Below are 20,000 nucleotides of genomic sequence, written 5' to 3'. Positions count from 1 at the left end.
ATCTTTCATCTATATAGAAGGCTTCAACCTTGGATTTTTTTTTTCTTTTGCATAGTAAAAAAATTATAATAGACTAATATAAGATATAATCATTGGTAAAAAAAAATAATTAAGAATTAAGAGATAATGACAATCAAATCAAGAATAATGGCCCAATAAGCTCAGAGAGAGAATAATATAGGGCAGAGCATTTTCCTTCATTTTTGGGGGTAAATTGGGGCTTCATTCATCAGGGTTCTCAAGTATATAAGCCAGAAATCAAACCAAGTCAGCAAGAGATGGACAAAACAGTACAAAATAATAAATAAAAAATGAACATGAGAAAGGGATTTTCATTATTATAGGAAGATGAACAAAATTACAACTCTTCGAAGGGGGGAAAAAGAAAAAGGAAAAGGAAAAAAAATGTACAGCAAGGGCTATACTTAACATGAAAGTGAAGGGCACACGCTCATCAGAGAATCCTTGGGCCACAAGTCCATCTGGTTCATTGATATGGTTATAGATACAAAACAAATTAAGCCAGAGCCTCTAATCAATTTAGTATTCACTGTGAATTTGGATGGTTCTCAAGTGGAGAAGTGCTCAACTTTGAGTGCCATCCCTTTGTGAAACTCCTCATATGCAAAGGGCTGGTCACCACCTTCAGTTCTCCATCTACAAACCCAATATATAGAGCCTAATTGTCATAATCGATCGAAAAAAAGTAGATAGAAAATTTATAAATCTAGAGTGTTTGGTAGGTTTTTTAAGTCGAAAAATAAGAGATTGGGTACCTGAAATTTTGGACAAGGTGGTGGAGGAAGAATGCAATCTCTCTACCTTGGCAAGTTCAGATCCTAGCCAGGCAGCATTTTGATCCTCCACCAAATGGATTAAACTTCTTGCATGTCTGATCTTGAGTCTGAATATTGTTGATTATGAACACAATTAAACCAAATATATCGATCTACATGCATGGACATTAATTTAATTAACAAAATACTATTCAGTTTTCCTAATCCCAATTTAACTAAATGTTGAAAATGGCCTAATTAAAGCTTATCTTATATTAATTTTGTACCACTAGAAATGCGAAAAATGTGTTGCTTTTTTAAATATATGTGTATTTAAAGGAATTAGGGGGCGCATGGTAGGACAAATCCAACTATATGCATGGGTCCTAGAACTGATAAAATTAAATTGGTACGTAAATTACCTCCCATCTCCAAGGATGAAACTGGAGAGCCTCTGCATGGAGAGATGGGCCTAAGTGAACTGCACTGAGAACTGGTAGGACCTTCCAGCCAGAGGGAATTAAGTAACCTGAAACAAAGTATGGATTTAAAAATGAGGGAGAGGATCTTTCTTAATTAGTAGAGAGAGATACAATTAATTAAAGAACACAGCACAAAAAGCTCATGCATGCATGATTGTGGATAAAGCATCAATTCCCCAATTGTTTAGAAGCTTTTGTTCAAAAAAGGTAGGGTTTTAATATATATAAATAAAAAAACCTCTGAATTTGACATCTTTGAGAGCCTTTATATGCGCACAAATTTAACTACATTTCCATATCTCAGAGCTTCACTAATGACCTGCAGTTAACTAAAAACCCATGATCAGACAGAAAAGAAAAAGAAACAAATTAAATTTATTAGAAAAAGCAAGTGATCTTCTTACATTTTGAGTGAAATCCATTTTCTTGTAATCTTCCCAGTTCAAAAATTCACCTCTCTTCTTCATGCTTCTTATGTTCTCATGCTCTAGCTGTATGAAAAGCAAATGCTTGATCATCAAACAGTGACACTTGAACAAAATTAATGTTTACACAGAATGAAAAGCTCATCAAAATGCATGGTTCCTAGACTTGCAGTGATAATGTTGTTCAATTATCTTATATAATTCTATATAAAATTAAATTCATTAGGAGCAGCAACATGAGTTGATGTTAATTTTGTCATTTTAGTTATGCAAACACTCACGTCTCGAGGATGACAAAGATACCTTGAGCATCCATCTATGGATGTCGTCGCCTACTACTATTTAGTTTGTTTTCACTCTTCTTTCATTAACTAGCTACCTAGAGAACTCTTTCTACGTAAATCTCATCACGGTTCTGAAATTGGCTGTTTCAATTTTATTTTCTTTTAGAATTGAAACCAAATCGTCTATAAATAATTCTGATTCTGGTTCCAGTACCCAATAGTTCTGGTCAAGTCCAATTAAAGGCATAGGCCACCAAGGTGGCCTATGCTTAGGGCCCCAAGAAGGGGGCTCTAAAATTAATAAGTAATTAAAATTTATTTTTTTATATTTTGAAATACAAAATTATTAATTTGATTTTACGATGATTTTCTTTGAATTTATGATCTATTTATTTTGTTAATTTATCTGAATAAAGAGGTCTCTCAACCTATGTTGCACAGAAACACTTCATAGGAGCTGTTTTTTCCGTTTCCGAAACATTTTATATTCCCATTTTGGACCTTATTTATGCCCATTTTTTTAGAAAAATGTCCGTTTCCATGTTTCCGTTTCCTATCGGAAACGTTTTTCGTTTCCGTTTTCGTGTAACATAGCTCTCAACTCTCCAAATTCATGAATTATTTTTCAATATTAGATAATGTATAGTGAAATATTATTTAGGCAAGGAGAAAATAATGGGGAACAAATTAATAACGCAACGAAAAAAAAAAAAGAAGTGACATTATTTTAGGAAAACAATTTGATAAAATAAATTTTTGGACAATGAAACTTTTGTTAAAGAAAAAAAAAGGTAAATCAGAGAATTTTTAATTGTAGAATCTGTCTATAAATTCTTCACAATTTTTGCTTATTCAATTTTTATGTTTTTAATATTTTTTTCTCTTGTCTATATTGTTAATTGAAAAGGGTTTATTTTTTAAACTTGAATATAAAAATTTAATCAGTGATTTTGCATCTCAAAAAGAAACAAAATAAGAATTAAATATTTTTTTATATTATTAAATTGCCACTAAATTAACTCTTGCATAGGATTGCAAATATTCTTAAGATGACCCTATTTTTTATTTCAGTAGGAATCAATTTAATAAAAAAAAAAAAGAGAATTGGATTTAATTTATATAAATCAAATTACATGCGTATTCTTTTAGATTTTAAAGGAATCAGATCTCACTTAGTTCACTTACCATTTGAATTCTCATCTTAATCAAAATTATTTTCAAAAATATCAATTATTCTGCGTTATATGATATATTTTATATTTATTTAATTTATTGTTTAACGATTTGAATCGATTCTGATTCCGATTTTGAATTTTTGGGAATCAAACTGAACACATAAGTTTTTGATTTTGGTTTCAGTTTTTGAACTGAAAAAACGATTTCAATTTGATTTTTAAAAGAATGATTTTGATTTGACTCATAGTTTGAACTAAACTGTGATCAAGTCTATCTTTTTGTAAGTACCCTATATAAATTAAATTATTATCATGTTTATATAGTAGCTCTTATGGTTGTAAATTAATTTGATTTAAGATATTATTTATGACTCATTTAACTTTTGGGGGACGAATCCTTTAACGAAGCTTCAAAGGGAAGGGAAGGGAAGGGAAGGGAAGGGAAGGGGGCGCCAACTGAAAGCAAAGGAAGGCTCCACAGCTCTGGGGTCTGGAAAATCATATGGAGAAAGTGTGATTGAATCTTGAGACACGTGTCGGGCCAGCCATGTGGTAAGAAAATTGACTTAAATATATAAAATTAATAAATGGAAGTGGAAGTGGATAGAAAGAAAGATGGGATTGGGATCAATGGGATGGATCATGGATGTGTGTGTGATGAATAGAAGGCACCACATGCAGACGTACATACCGGGCGGAGAGGAAAGAGTAGTGTAGCAATGCCGCCCGCCCCGCCCCCCCCCCCCCCCACCCCCTTTATATCGACAACAAAATACAAAATTTAACCATCTCACCTCAATTTCAGCGCCCTCTATTAATTACTTACGTAGGTAAACCAGTGTGAAATGTAGCTTAGATCGATTAGGACACACCACTGCCCCACTCTCCCTTTCCTCGTCCTCCCTACCCAACTGACTGATTGATTCCATTAAGCTAAGCTAAGCCCACCATCAATCCATCCATCCATCTTTATATCAATCAATCGGAGCCTTTCCTTTCCTTCCTTCTCTCACCTCTCACTCTTTAATTAGATACCTGTCCATCGTCCTCTTAACAACTATCAACAACAGCAGCCGCCATTAACATTCATCTCCGGCTTGCTCCAGATCCAGCACGTAGTCCCTAATCTCCTCCGCTATGGCTGAGAAGGTACGTACGTACGTACGTTACCAACCTAGCTAACTGTGACATCCTGTTCCCCGGCCGGCCTCGATCCATTTTCTACCTACCTACCTACCTACCTACGCTACGCTACGCTACGCAGCTGCAGCAGCAGCAGCAGCTGCCTGTGTGTTTAATCCTTCTGCACTGCACTATGTTTGTATGCTATATATTTTTTCCCTTGGATCGGATCCATGTAATTAATATGTACCAAAACCTTTACTTTTCTTCATCCATGCATCATGCAAATCTCTTTCTCCCTCTCCATTATTGCGCGCAACGCAATCTAATGTTTAATTTCTTTTCTTTTGATTCAATGCCCATCATCATCCTCATCGTCATCCGCACGTACGTACGTGGTGTAACAAACAGGTTACGACAATGGTGGTGAAGGTTGTTCTTCAGTGCCCCTGCTGCTACAAGAAGGTCAAGAAATTGCTCTGCAAATTCCATATGAGTCACACGACCCTAATCTTAATTAATTTACAAAACTTGATGATCTCACCTCAATCTCAGTGCCCTCTATAAATTACTTACACGTAGGTGAATTGGTGGGCAGTCAGTAAGTGTGAAATGTAGCTTAGATTAGGACACCCCACTCTCCCTTTCCTCATCTTCCTCCCAACCCAAACCCAACTTCTTACTGATTGATTCATTAGGGTAAGCCCCGCATCCATCCGTCCATTCATCCATCCATCCATCCGTCCGTCCATCTTTATATCAATCAATCAAACCCTTTCCTTCTTTCACCTCTCCCTCACCACTCACTCTCTAATTCCAATTCGATACATTCATCGTCCTCAACAACTATCAACAGCAGCCGCCGCCAACATTAATATTCATCTCCGGCTTCCTCCAGATCCAGATCTCCTCCGCTATGGCTGAAAAGAAGGTACGTTACGTAGCTAGCTAGCTAATTGTGACTTCCTGTTCCACGGCCTCGATCCATTTTCTACCTACTACGTTACGCAGCAGCCAGCAGCCAGAAGCTGCCTGTTTGTTTAATCCTTCTGCACTGCACTGCAATATTTGTATATGTTTGTATGCTATATATCTTTTTCCCCTTGGATCCATGTAATTAATATGTACTACCAAAACTAAACCTAATTACTTTTCTTCATCCATTATATATGCAAATCTCTCTTTCTCTCCCTCTCTATTATAGCGCCCAACGCAATCTAAAGTTTAATTTCTTTTCTTTTCTTTTCTTTTAATTCAATGCCCATCATCGTCATCACGTGGTGTAACAAACAGGTTACGATAATGGTGCTGAAGGTTGATCTTCAGTGCCCCTGCTGCTACAAGAAGGTCAAGAAATTGCTCTGCAAATTCCCTCGTGAGTCACACGACCCTAATCTTAATTAATTTACCTCTTCTAGGATCTACTCGGATCAAACCCATCATAATATATAGAAATCACCATCATTCATCTCTATTAATTAATTAATTTACTATATATTTTTCTTCAAAAATTCCCAACCTTTAACCTTAAAATTATTAATTTCTTCAGATAAGAAACTGAGCTTTTTTCTCTTTTGTCTGTGTGTGATGTGAAACCATTGGTTTTTGGTGGGTGGGCCTTTGCTTTGGGGACAAGAGAAATACGAAGCCAGACCTTCGATGAGAAGCAAAATACGGTGACGATCACCGTCGTATGCTGCAGCCCCGAGAAGTTTCGCGACAAGTTGTACTGCAAGGGTGGCAAGACCATCAAGTGCATCCAGATCCTTCCACCTCCTCCTCCTCCTCCTCCTCCACCACCTCCACCGCCTCCACCTCCCCCACCGCCTCCTCCTCCTCCACCGCCTCCTCCTCCTCCTCCTCCCCCACCGCCTCCTCCTCCTCCTCCGCCTCCGCCTCCGCCTCCTCCTCCTCCTCCACCGCCTCCTCCGGTATGTTGTTGGCCGTGTTATGTATGTTGTGGGCCGTGTTATGAAGGGCGAGCAGGGGGCCCATGCTATCATGGGTACGGAAGACCGATGCGATGCTACGATGGGTATTATGGTTACGATGGGGGCAGGGGGTGTTATGTGAGTCGTTGTTGCGACGATTACTTCAGCGAAGAAAATGCCACGGGCTGCACAATCATGTGATGTGATGGAGGGGGATTAATTTCCACTAGAATTGGTTTGTTTGTAAGTTTGTTGGTTCGATTTACATATAGTATTGGGGGATAGAAAAGAATCAATAATGTGGTTGGTTGGTTGGTTGGCTGGTAATAGTGGTTAAATCTAATAATGTTGGTGGTAGGTATATATACTAGTGTCAGTGTCTTTCTTCTTTATCAACTCTCGTGTTGTAATATATATTCTTTTTTTTTTATTTTCTATGAATATTCTGATTTGTCACGACATATATACAACATGCATGTAATACAACCAAATAATTAAGAGAATAAATAACCATAGAAGTAAGAAAAAAAGTTAGAGAGAGAGAGAGAGAGAAACTCTCAAGCTGGGTGGGATTTTTCCTTGCGTAGCTGCCTTTGCCTTGCTGATTTTTCTCTTGCGATGCTGCTTTGTCATGGATTAACCTCTCTTAGAGAGTTTTATTCATGATGGGATAGCGATTTGGGGTCCCCAGTCCTGTTTATCCTGCATCTTTGATTTTCTTCTGGGCAGATTTGAGATTTGAAAATTCAATTTTCAAATTTTGTAATTTCCCGCTGATTGATCTTTCGGATTTCAGAGTGCAATCCAGCGTTATCTGGTCGTTTCAGAGCTCTCTAACGCGATTTGTAAGCCGCGGTTCTCAGTATCTCAGTGGGGTCATGGTTCATCAAATCGGGTTTTGACTACTCGTCAACGACCAGATTTCTCGGTTCTTTGTCTCTGTCTCGTGGATCTTATTATTTGATTTCTGCATTGAATGCTTTCTTTCCTCCTGTTATGGGTAGGAGAATATTAAAACCCACTTTAAAGGCAGATTCGCCATCTGTTGAAAAGGTTACGTTTTACAGTCCTTTTGGAATTAAAGTTCCATCTGCAAATGCGTCGACAGCAGTCCCACCCACTTTCTGACATAAAGTCCAACGATGGCCCGCCATTGTCTCCACTTGCGGTTTCAAAGGTATCTCAAGGCCGACGTTCATCCGAGGGCCCACTTTTGGAAAATGCTTCTAAGTTGGCGCTGGAATCTGCTTCTAAGTAGGTTCTTCCGTCCGACAAAGTTGCAGGTACTTCAAAGGCAACCAGGAATATAGAACAAAAGGAGGCAGACTCCCCAAGTGTTTCCGGACTCTGGGGACTGAAGATACTGTTGTTGCCGGATCTACAGTTAGTCCGTCTGATGGCAGGGATGATGGGAATGTCGTGGAAATGGAGAAAAGTAATGTTGAAATCAAACCAAAGGCTCCCTGGGTGGGCCTGTTAAAAAAAAAAAAAAACAGATCTCACAAGAAAGGTATTGAACTCCAGACTCTGGAGAACCTTCCGGATGAGCTTGAAATTATGCATCAGGATTTGGATGATGTTAAAGAAGCCTGGGGATTTTGCTTGGTGGGTTACTTTGCTGGCAAATTTCCAGGTAAGTTTGCCCTTTTGAAATTATGTAATTCCTGGAATGTTCGTTATAAATATCTTGCTCATTCAAGTGGATGGTTGATATTTAAATTTGAGAATGAATTGGATAGAGATGCAGTTCAGTCGGGAGGCCCCTATTTTGTCTATGGGAGACCATTGATGTTGAAGATTATGCCTTTTTGTTTTGAATTTGATGATCAAGATATCAGTTTTTTGCCGGTGTGGGTGACTCTTCCTGGTCTTCCCCTTGATTGCTGGAATTCAAATGTTCTAAGCATGATTGGTTCGAAAATTGGGAAGCCTTTGATTACGGATCAGCTTACGGTGACAAAGGAAAGAGTTTATTATGCTAGAATTATGGTGGAAATTGATGCATCCAAGGAGCTGGTGCGAACAGCGCGAATGAAATTTCCATCTGGGAAAATTAGAGAACAGCCAGTCCTTTATGAGTATGAACCCAAGTTTTGTTCGGGATGCATGGTTCTTGGGCATTCATTGGCAGGATGTAAGGCATCAAAGGAGGCTTTGTCAACAAAGGATAAGGATGACCATGAAGCCAGTGACTGACATATGAAAATCCAGGAAGGTGGTTCATCAAGCCATCCCAGCGAAACTTTCAAGGATGACCATGCAGCTGACCCAGCTGACCAGCCTAATAAAGCACAGAGGGATATAAAAGGGTATGGCCCAATAGGCCCAGTTTAAAAGGCCCACAAAGGGATTATCCAGGATGACTGTGAGGCCCATCCCCACAGTCAGCAATCAGATGCGGATGCCAGGTCCCACGAAGGCCAGGAGGAGGCTCCCTTCCCAGTTTTAAGTAGGAAGAAAAAGAAGGCTAGCAGGTATGTTGAAGCTGATATGGAATGCCCTGATGTGGTTACTGGTAATAATGTTATTAATAAGATTGAAGGCAAGAGTCGCAAAGACAAAGGAATTCTTGCAGATAAGTTGATTTCAAATCCAATCCACCCAAAGAATCTGGTCAAGAAGGGTCAGTCCCTCGTATTGCTACATAAAAAGATCGGATCACGGAATATTAGGGGTCTTAATAGGCCTCTCAAATAGAATGGGATCAAACATCTCATTCATCAGCAAAAGATTGATGTTCTTGACATCTTAGAAATAAAGCTGAGCTTAGCTAAGCTGCAGCAGACGATGGATAATAAATTCCCAGCGTGGCAGCAAGTAAACAACTTCCACCTGCATCCTGTAGGCAGAATTGTGATTTTATGGAACCCAACGAAAGTTTGTCTTGACTTGATAGCTCCCCTCAAGCCATTCATTGCTCAGTGTCTTGCAAGGTAACTTCTGTTTCCTTCAAGATCAGTTTTGTTTATGCTCTTCATTCTGTCGTTAGTAAGAGGCCCCTCTGGAATAATTTGGTTGACATCTCCATGAGGATCAATGCTCCTTGGCTCATCCTCGGAGATTTCAACAGTGTTCTTAAGGAAGAGAAAAAATGCAATGGGATGGCTGTGTCTGCTTTTGAATCTAAAGATATCCAGGATTGTTTCCATATAGCGGGTCTTTCTGATTTACCATCTATAGGTTGTTTTTTCACCTGGAGTAACAATTCAGTGTGGTCCAAATTGGATAGGGCGCTTGTTAATAATGAATGGCTCATTGGAAGTCTTAAAGGCCAAGCTCTCTTTCCTCCGTCCGGCTGCCTTTCTGACCACTCGCCATGTATTGTTTCTTTGGTTAATCAGGACAACCATTTCTGTAAGCCTTTTAAGTTCTTTAACATGTGGGCCTCTCATGATGACTTCCAGTCAGTGGTTAATGGGGATTGGTATCAGTCTGACTGCATTATTGAAGGGACAGAGCAGTTTATTCTTAGCAGAAAATTAGAGAGATTAAATAGTCCCTTCAAGAAGTTCAATTCCCAGCATTTTAGTCTTATATCTGCTCGAGCAGATGCAGCTAATTCAGCCTTGAAAGCTGCCCAATTGGAGCTTCAAAGTCACCCTTCAGATTCCGATCCCCAACATAAGGTTGTTGGGTTGAGAAAGTCTGCAATGAATCCTAATGAAGCAGAGCATCATTTCTATTGGCAAAAAGCGAAATGCAAATTCCTTCTTTAACAGCGACTGTTATTTATTATGAAGCATCATAGTGACGCTGTTTTGGTCTCTAGCTGGAGGAAGGTAGCATGGCAACCCAGTTGCCTTTTGGCAACCCGTTGGATGGCCACGCGGCAACCTCCAGCTGGCCCATTTGGCATCTTCTGCTTTTATCTGCCCGAGTCTCTTTTCTCAAGCTGATCTTGTCCATCCATCTTGCTTTATCGTGAGCTGATCTAGGCCATCAATTCTGCTTTATTTCAAGATATCTCAGCCATCCATCTTGGCTATTTATGCGCCACCTCGGGATTCGATTAGACAGACGAAAAAGAGAGAAGGAAAAGGGCATTGGGGATTAGGGTTTTCTTTTTTGTCGTTTTGGCTGAGAGTTTGAGAGGGTTTCCTCTCTCAAGGTGCAGGTAAGATCTTTACTTTTCTCCATTTTATACTTTGTAAATGCTCTAAATATTCTCTTTGTTCACCAGCTTGATAGGTAGACCTTTGATCTTGATTTTGTGATTATTGGGTCGGTATTTTTTGATAGCAAGCTTAGTGATATATATAGAGTCTTATATGTTGCTGTGAATCAGTTGTATTCCTTCTTTTTATAGTGCAACGAGCTGTTCTCACCAAAGCTTATGTTTTTGTTCTGTATGTCTCATGCATGTTTTGTCATGGTTGTTTGAGAGTTTAATTCTTTCAGTTCTATCGAAAGCAAATTGTTTGTCTTCTGTGGTTTGATCTCTGTGAACGGTTTATTATGTGATTTAGCTCAACGGCGACAAATGCACAAAGTTCTTTCATGCTTTTGTCAGAAGAAATGCCAAAAGAAATTTTATTACCTCAGTCCGCAAAGATGATGGGTCCTTTACGGATTCTCACCAGCATGTTGCGAATGAATTTGTTTCTTATCATAAAAAGCTTTTGGGCTCTAGAGTATCGTGTGTCCCGCTTGATCATAGCATCTTGCGATCAGGGAATGTTATCTCATCGGACCAGGCAACAAGTATTATCAGGTCTGTTTCCCATCAGGAAATTAAAAAAGCATTTTTCAGCATTGGGGATGATAAGGATCCAGGCCCTGATGGCTTCTCCTCTGGTTTTTTCAAGAAATGTTGGCACACAGTGGGTGATCAGTGCTCTAAAGCAGTTAAAGAATTCTTTGTTTCTAGAGCCCTTCTAAAGCAGTTTAATCACACAGCAATTTCCCTTATTCCGAAATCGAGTCATGCCTAATCTGTGGGAGATTTTAGACCTATCGCCAGTTGTAATGTTATTTACAAGGTGATTTCCAAGATTTTAGCTTCTCGGCTTGCTTCTTCCCTTGGCCACATTGTTGATCCTGCTTAATCTGGTTTTGTGGAAGGTAGGAGTATGATGGAAAATATCCACTTAGCCCAAGAGCTTATGAGAAATTATAGCAAAAAGTGTGTTTCCCCGCGATGTTTGATTAAGGTTGATTTAAGGAAAGCATATGATACGGTCAGGTGGGATTTCCTTAGTGATGTGCCCGATGGCTTGGCTTTTCCTCCAACCTTTAGCAAATGGGTCATGGAATGTGTATCTACAGCTTCGTATTCCATCAATGTTAATGGCAGTTTGCATGGTTTTTTCAGAGGAGAAAAAAGGCTTAAGACAAGGTGATCCTTTGTCCCCTTTCCTTTTTGTGCTTTGCTTAGAGTATTTATCGAGAGCTATCTCTACTGCAACGTGAAATTCAGATTTTAATTTCCACCCAAAGTGTGGCAGCATGAAGTTGATGCATCTTGCTTTCGCAGATGATCTTATGTTTTTTTGTAGAGGTGACCCTTCATCCGTTAAAATTTTGATGGAAACTCTTACTGATTTTGGGTGCAAGTCGGGCCCTTTTGGTGAATGTTATGAAGTCCAGCTTGTTTTCTGCGGGCATTCAAGGTCAAGAGCTTCAGGCCATTCAGCAGTTGGTGAATTTCCCTCAAGGAGTTTTACCAGTTCGGTACCTGGGTATCCCGTTAGCGGCGGTGAAGCTCAGGGTCGCCCACTATGGTCTGTTCAAAGAGAAAATTGTAGGCTATCTCAACTCTTGGTCGAGTGCATCTCTATCATATGCTGGAAGAATGGAGCTGATTCGAAGCGTCCTCCAAGGAGTGTGTTGAAATATAAAAAATAGAAGAAGGTATTGTGGAAGCAATAGGAAAGTCTCAATGTTATGTTAGACAAAGAGATAGAAAAAAGAAAAATGTGAGAAGAAGAAAACCAGAATTTGGAGAAAAAATAACTTTTTCTAAATGAAATGAAAATTTACATTAAAACTCACACTACACCAAGGATAGAAATGAAGTCCTATTTATATAGGACTTGAATACATAGTATTAACCAAATAAAATTGAAAAGTTATAAATAAAACTTCAAATGCAGGATGTTTTGCATTCCAACAATGAATGTCAAACTCCAGTTACAAATGAAAAATATAATAGAAAATATAATAATGGAGATATAAATGAAAAAATAAAAAATTAAACCAACTTTAATTAAAGAAAAATATCACAAATCTCAACACTCCTCTTTGAGATTTTTCTTTATCAAACCCAACTTGTTGCGTAAAGATTCAAATTGACCACACGGTAAAGCTTTTGTGAGGATGCCAACAAGCTGAAATTCTGAATTGCAATGAGTGAGCTTGATCTTGCCTTCTTTCTCTGCCTCCCTCAACAAATGAAACTTGACTTTAATGTGTTTTGTTTTACCATGTTGTACCAGATTGGAGACGATAGCAATAGCAAATTTGTTATCACAAAACAATTCTATAGGCTCATTTTGTTCGTATCCTAAATCACCAAGCAATTTGCGAAGCCATATTGCTTGATTTGCAGCACCTGCTGCTGAAATATATTCAACTTTAGTGGTGGATTAAGCCACAACTTCCTACTTCTTTGAGTTCCAAGAGAAAATCCCAGTGCCAAGAGAAAAAAATATAACTAGAAGTGCTTTTAGAATCATCAACACAACTAGCCCAATCACTATCAGCATATCCAACCAATTTCAAGTCACCAATGGACTCAAACCAAATTCCAAATCAAGAGTACCCTTTAAGTATCTAAGCACCCTTTTAGCAATACCAAAATGAACTTCACTAGGAGAATTCATATATCTTGAGAGCATACTTGCAGCAAACATTAAATCTGGCCTGGATGCCGTCAAATATAGCAAACTTCCTACCAAACTCCTAAAACTTGTAGGATTGGAGAGTTTCTCACCATTCAAAAAGAATGCATTGTCAACCATATTGACCCTTGCTATCTCCACTCCTTGTGGGTCATAAATAGTACAAATACAATTTTTGAAAAACACAGAAAATTTCCTATGCATCAACTGAGCAATACTAAGCAAGTTTTGAGATAATCTCGAAACAAATAAAACATTAGAGATTTTCTTTTCACCTTGCTTAGTATGCATGATGACATTACTTTTACCTTCAGCTAGTACCGTCTCTCCATGTCCAAGGACCACATTTGTCCTTATAAAATTGTCAATCTGGCTAAAAAAACTGATATTTTTAGCCATGTGGGTTGTGCAGCCACTGTCAATAAGCCATGAGTTTATATCTGTTTCAACAACATGAGAAGCCATAAACAAGAAAGTTGTTTCTTGCTTTTGATCATCTGCACGATTAGCTTGCTATGGGGGCTGTTGGGATGATTGGTTTTGCTTGGCACAGCAAAACTTTTCAATATGACCATTCTTATCACAATAATCACAATGGTAGACTTGCTTGTTTTTGTACCAGCAATTTTCCTCAGCATGATTGGTCTTGTTGCAAAAACGGCAAGGAGGAAATTTCCCCCTCCTTGATACTCCTTCTTTTCCCTTGCTCCCCTGATCTTCGGTTGCCTTACTATCATCCCTTGCAACAGGTTTCTTGCCTTTGAATTTGGCATTAAAGGCACCTTCAACATGCTCCTCATTACGGATTGCATCCCTTTGCTCTTGGGCTTGTAATTTGATGATTAACTCAGTTATAGAGAGAGTAGTTAAGTCACAAGACTCCTTTATGGCTGAGATTTTCGACTCAAATCTGTCAGGGACACTTACTGTAATACCCGAGAAATTCTAAATGACTTAAGGGTAATTTATCTTGGGGCAAAAATGGAATTTAAGGATAAATTGAGGATATAACGGTAATTTATTACCGTATGAATGACCGAATCAACTACCGGGAGTGCCCTGGAGCCGAGATGCCAAAGGAAAATGATGTGGCATTAACGAGCACCCCGACATAGAATTTATGATGGCGAAAAAAATCAAATCGGGAACAATTTTCGATACAACAAAAAGGCAGCTGCCAATTAGGCTGCAATATTGAATTGTTATAGACGACTTCTCGGAAGTCAATGGAATCTTGAGGAGACTTCGGTTTTTCATGAGGAACAACCCTTCAGAGGTTTCAGGAAGAAACGAGAGGGTTTGAGGCCAAAACGAAGATTCGGGCCTAAGTGCAATTTTTAAAAATTGCTAGAGGGAGGCCAAAACGATATTTTTTCGAAATCTTCAAGGGTCAAATGAGTGTTTTAGGACTTGAGGGACTCAATGGCAATATTCGAAAGTTTAGGAGTTAAGTGAAATGGGCTAAAGTGATAATAACCAAAATTTGAGGGGCCAAAGTGTAATTTTAAGAAAATCTCCAAACAACCTTGGCCGACCAACCCATCAAATCACCGAAATCGGCCACAGGGATGGCATGAGGGTTTCCCAGGGACCAACTTTTGTGAAGGCTGGACCAACAAAGACCACGAGAGTGGCCGAAAATCGAGCAAAGAATGACCAACTTTTGGTCGCGCGATGATGGCCCTTGAACTTGCGATTTTGGTCGCTTGGGGTCGATTTCAGGGTGATCTGAGGAAGGTGGATGCTCTAAGAGGCATGGGTAGGTCGGCAAAGGGCTTTGGGATGTTCGAATTTGCCTATAAATAGGCATTCGAAATGACCAAAAATGGGAGAGGAAGAAGCTTCAAATCGGCCATTTTATTGAACGAAATGAGGCTCAAGAATAAGGGGCTTTTGAAGCCCATGAGAGATAGATACTATCTGAAAAGTTAGAGGCATTTTGGTTGAGGTTTCATGGCGATTCGAGCTTCGCCGGAAAGAGGGAAGCGGGCGGCTGGCTGAGACTTTAAACGCCCGATTGGGCGCCTTGCCGTGCTCCTTTCGAGCCAATATCAGTGCCAAATGGATCGACTGGAAGAGGGCTTTCAGCCGGTGGAGTCATCTCAGATCACCGGCATGGCCGGTGCCGAGGAAGATGACCGGCACGTGGGCCACACGCGCTGGTCAGCACGTACAGCCCACGCGCCAGCGTGTGAAGGCCTAGAAAAATGTGAAAAAAATCTCTAAAATTCTAGAAAATATTTTATGGAGGTCTATGCAAAAAGTTTTGAAGTTCGGGTTCTTGATGTCTCAATTTTAGCATCAAAGAGCCTTGTTTTGCATGAAAATGCAACATCCAGGTAAGTCCAGTATTTTTCCCTTGAAGTTCATAGCCTATAATGAATTGTTGTGAAATTAGATTTGAGAAAATAGTCCCGAGATATTTATTGAAATTTTCGGAGAGAAAAAATGAAAGAAAATGAAGGAAAAATGAAATAAATGGAATATTGAGGATATTTAGTGATTAAATATTATTTTATGATTGAGGTGATCGAGATGATATAATTGGTGCAACTTTTGAGAGTTGGCACAAAAATCGAGGCGGGGCACACATAACAAAGCGATACACGTTTTTCAAGGTGTCTTAAATCTTTAGTGCAAATGTGAGTTTTCCTATTATACATGATATGATTGTTTATTATGCATGATATTTATGAAATATATGATTGCTTATATATGCATAATATTTACGAAAGATATGATTCATTTTGCCATATTGCATAGAAAGTCGTGATAATTGCATGACACGATATTATTGTCACATTGATATTTGTGCATGGGAATGAGATGTCGCCCCCAGAGTGTAGCCGTAATTAGGGAATAACGTTAGGCTTATCCTGTAGAGGTTAGGGATTTGCCTAAGATTCCTAGCCAGGCTTGCGGGCCAGGGAAATTACACTAAGGGCAAATGTTGTTCATGTTATTGCATCATGCATTCATATATATGTTTTGGACCCTCACTAGAAGTTTCATCTTCTAATGGGTTATGCCGCTGGAACATTCAATGTTCCAGTTTAAACTCGCAGCTTAGGCAAGGAGCATGTTGAGATATGATGGCACGTGATGGCATGGCCGATGGATTCAGCGAGCTGACTCGGATATGTTTTAGCTGATACTTTATTGATGTTTAACTTTGTTAGAATATTATGGAATCTCCATGTATTTATGTATTTCAATATTGAGGATATGATGTTAGTTATGGTACGAATTCTTATGTTATAAATAAAGTGATTTGATTATGTACCATATCAAGTTTCGATTATTGCTTTCACATTTTTAATGATTTTCTTGGGATTTTGTTCGGAACTCGGTACTTAAGGTTTAAGTTATGTATCGGGAAAAAAAGAAAAAAAATAAATTATGTATATTTTGGGCCTAACATAGTGACACGCTCGGTAAGAGAAAAAGCAAGGTGTTACATTTATCATTATATTTTTCACAATCCTTTGATCTGGAAAATCTTTACCAGCTAATTTGATTTGGTTCACAATAGTCATCACTTTGGTAGTGTACTCCTTCACAGTGTCTGAATCCTTTATCTTCAACATCTCAAACTCTCTTTTGAGAGTTATTAATTTAACAGCTTTTACTCTTGTGCTTCTTTCAAACTCCTCTTTCAACTTATCCCAAGCTTTCTTGACTGTGTCACAATCAATAATCCTTGCAAAAATAGGATATGATAAAGCAGCATGAATACAAGATAAAGCCTTAGGCTTCTTTGACTTCTCCTCCTCATGTTGTCTTATTTGATTCAAGGTTGGATTTGCTTCCAATGGTAGAGGATCAGCATCATTCAAAACAGATTCCAAAGGCCAAGTGCTTTGAGATAGGATTGCATTTTAACAACCCAAAATTGGTAGTTGTCATCATTAAATTGTGGGGGGTGGAAACACCAAAATTAGAAGACATGCTGTAAAGTATAAAACTAGAATTCTCTTCTCTTAAACAAAATCACAGCTCTTTAGTCTCTAATACCACTGTTGAAATATAAAAAATAGAAGAAGGTATTACAGAAGCAATAGAAAAGTCTCAATGTTATATTAGACAAAGAGATAGAAAAAAGAAAAATGTGAGAAGAAGAAAACCAGAATTTGGAGAAAAAATAACTTATTCTAAATGAAATGAAAGCTTACATTAAAATTCACACTTCACCAAAGGATAGAAATGAAGTCCTATTTATATAGGATTTGAATACATAGCATTAACCAAATAAAATTAAAAAATTATAAATAAAACTTTAAATACAGGATGTTTTGATTCCAACAATGAATGTCAAACTTTAATTATAAATAAAAAATATAATAGAAAATATAATAATGGAGACATAAATGAAAAAATAAAAAATTAAATCAACTTTAATTAAAAAAAAATATCACAAATCTCAACAGAGTGGACTGTTTTTGGCTTTCCATATTGCCCATCCCAGCCACTGACAGAATTTCCAGGTTATGCAGATTCTTTCTTTGGCACTCTAATCACCCTCTTGTGGCTTGGAAAGAGGCGTGCCTCCCTAAGGATGAAGGTGGGCTTGGGTTCAAGGACCTCAAGCATTGGAACACCGAACACTGCCTTGTTGGCCAAAGTGCTATGGAATTTACATATGAAAAAAGACACGTTGTGGGTTCGGTGGGTTCACCACCAGTATTTCAAAACTGCATCAGTTTGGGACTAGGTCGCAAAGAGGAATGATTCTCCGTTAATTAAGAAGCTGTTGGGCATCAGAGACAGTCTCGTCCATGCACAGGATTCCCTTTCGGGGGCTGCCAATTTATTGTCTAGCTGGACCATTGAGGGTCATTTTGACATCTCCTCAGCTTATAGTTTCTTCCGTCCCAAAGGATCTAAAGATCTGGTGGGCGGCGGATGTCTGGAATTCAGCCGTTGCTCCCAAGCACGCTTGCATCACCTGGTTATGTGTTAAATCGAAGCTGCTTACCAAGGACAAGCTTCTGTTCTTGGACATGGATCGAAGGTGTAGCCTTTGTCAGGCGGTGGATGAGTCTACTCCCCACTTGTTCTTTCAATGCTCCTTCAGTTCAGCCGTATAGAGTCCAGAGAAAACCCTCACACTCACACATCTGCTGATCCGAAGGGCCTTTGGGAAGTTCAAGGCTATTATGCTAAATTCGTGTACTCATCACCATAGCATTGCCTAATGCCTACCTTTAAACCCTCTTTGTCTGCCGTGCCTGTGCTGGTGTCGGACAGAACCACCCTCGTGCCAGCTAGAGGAGAGCAGAGCAGAGCAGAGCAGAGGGTAATGGCTCGCAGTCTCTGTTCTTCCCCCCTCTTCTCTCTCACACGATTACCATCTCTTCTGCAACCCTATCTCTCCTCCATGGTTACCCAATGTTGGATAAAATAGGCGTGGAATGTTTTACCCTTTGTGCGGAAATAAAATTTGCAAGCACAAAAGAAATTTTATTGATAAAACAAATACAAAAACACTCAAAAACTTAGTTAGATTGTGTTCTCCTTGCGTTTCGATTTTATATCTTGAATGTCTGTATTGAGATTTTTGAAAACGTATTCTTTTTGTCATTTTAAAGAATTATTTCTTAAAATAAAAAATTAAAAAACATGTTTATTTTGGAATTTTGAAAAATTATTTCTTTTTTGTTATTATGATAATTTATTCAATGAATTTAATTATTAAATAATAAAATTAACTTTTTTTAATGAGATTTTACTATTAAAATAAAATAATAAATTTGATTAATAAATTACTAGCATACATCCTAACAATAATTTATATTAAATTATACACTTAATAATATACTATATGTTATCCTATATTTTTAATTATAATATAGATATACTATATTTTTTAATTTTTAAATAAATATATAATTTTATTTTCAAAATTTAATAATAATTTTTTTTTCTTTTTTCTCTTCTTTTCTTTTTTTTTTTCTTTCCTTCTTCTCAAGCACTTTGCATTTTCTCTATCACCGATGACTACCATAGATTCACATGATCAGAGCTTACCATTAGAAACTCCATGCCAATGGGGTTAACATACACAAAAATGGGTCAAATTTAACGATTGAATTTTCGTAGATCTAATTTTTAATTTTTGACTACAAGTGAAAAACGCAATGCCAATCGCCACCAGCTACCGTGACCGGTGGTTTCCGGTGATCAGAGGCAACCACCTGACACCCAAGGGTCCATCGACCAACATACCCAAAAATCAGCAAGAGAATGAAGAGATGAGAGATTAGAGAATAGATGATAGAGGAGACAAAACCATCAAGAGAATGACGGGGGCGCGGTCAACGACGGCTCGCACCACCGATGGCATACATGATCGACGGTGGTGGTCGCAATGGTGATGGCGAGCGTCGTCGACGGTGTTGATGGCGGTGGCAGTGGTGGTCGACTGTCGAAGGAAGAGAAGAGAGGAGAAAAGAAAGAAGAAGTGAGAGAGATGAGAGAGATGAGAGATGTTGGGTCTCTACGAGATTGCTGGGGGGGCAGCTAGGTGTTTTCAGCATTTTGGGTGTTTTTAGCCAAAATACACTGAAAACACCCAAAACAACATGTCGACGTTCAAAATCAGTCGACCGTGATTCATAGGCCTACAATGAGAAAATGAGCCCAAATGCAAGGAGGAATGACTTAGTAGAAGCAAAGACAAGGGACTTTTACGTGGTTCGACCAGAACGATGCCTATTCCATAACTTTTCTCTAGGTATTTCGACAGAGTAATAGTATGTAATTATTCTTGTTATTCTTCTTTTTACAATGGTATTCTTGACCCTTATTTATAGTAAGTAGTGTTTACAATTGCATAAAATATAAAATTATAAAGATGATTTAATAGGAGACAAGTTGTCCTTATCATCTGCATAAAATCAGGAGTGGGATCCTCATTATGAGAGATCTGGTTTACTTTAGATAAAGTAGCTGGGTCCCTGCCTTCGG

General features: G+C 38.5%; 1 protein-coding gene across 2 annotated transcripts in view; it reads left to right on the top strand.

Moving 5' to 3' along the window:
* Positions 1–3,989: 3,989 nt before the first annotated feature.
* The window catches only part of LOC127808711 (sulfated surface glycoprotein 185-like), a 36,681-nt gene continuing 20,670 nt past the window's right edge, over positions 3,990–20,000 (top strand). The window contains exons 1-3 of one of the 2 annotated variants that reach the window (XM_052347291.1): positions 3,990–4,291; positions 4,676–5,195; positions 5,558–5,639. In XM_052347291.1, coding sequence (XP_052203251.1) covers positions 5,181–5,195; positions 5,558–5,639 — 97 coding nt within the window. In that variant the 5' untranslated portion in view covers positions 3,990–4,291; positions 4,676–5,180. Of the gene's footprint in view, positions 5,196–5,557; positions 5,640–20,000 lie in introns of both variants that reach the window. The other variant, XM_052347290.1, reaches the window with a different exon arrangement.

Source organism: Diospyros lotus, chromosome 8 (genome assembly GCF_014633365.1).
Source record: "Diospyros lotus cultivar Yz01 chromosome 8, ASM1463336v1, whole genome shotgun sequence".
Lineage (NCBI taxonomy): Eukaryota > Viridiplantae > Streptophyta > Magnoliopsida > Ericales > Ebenaceae > Diospyros > Diospyros lotus.
The sequence above is the reverse complement of the archived record's forward strand: the minus strand, read 5'-3'. Positions and strand labels throughout refer to the sequence as shown.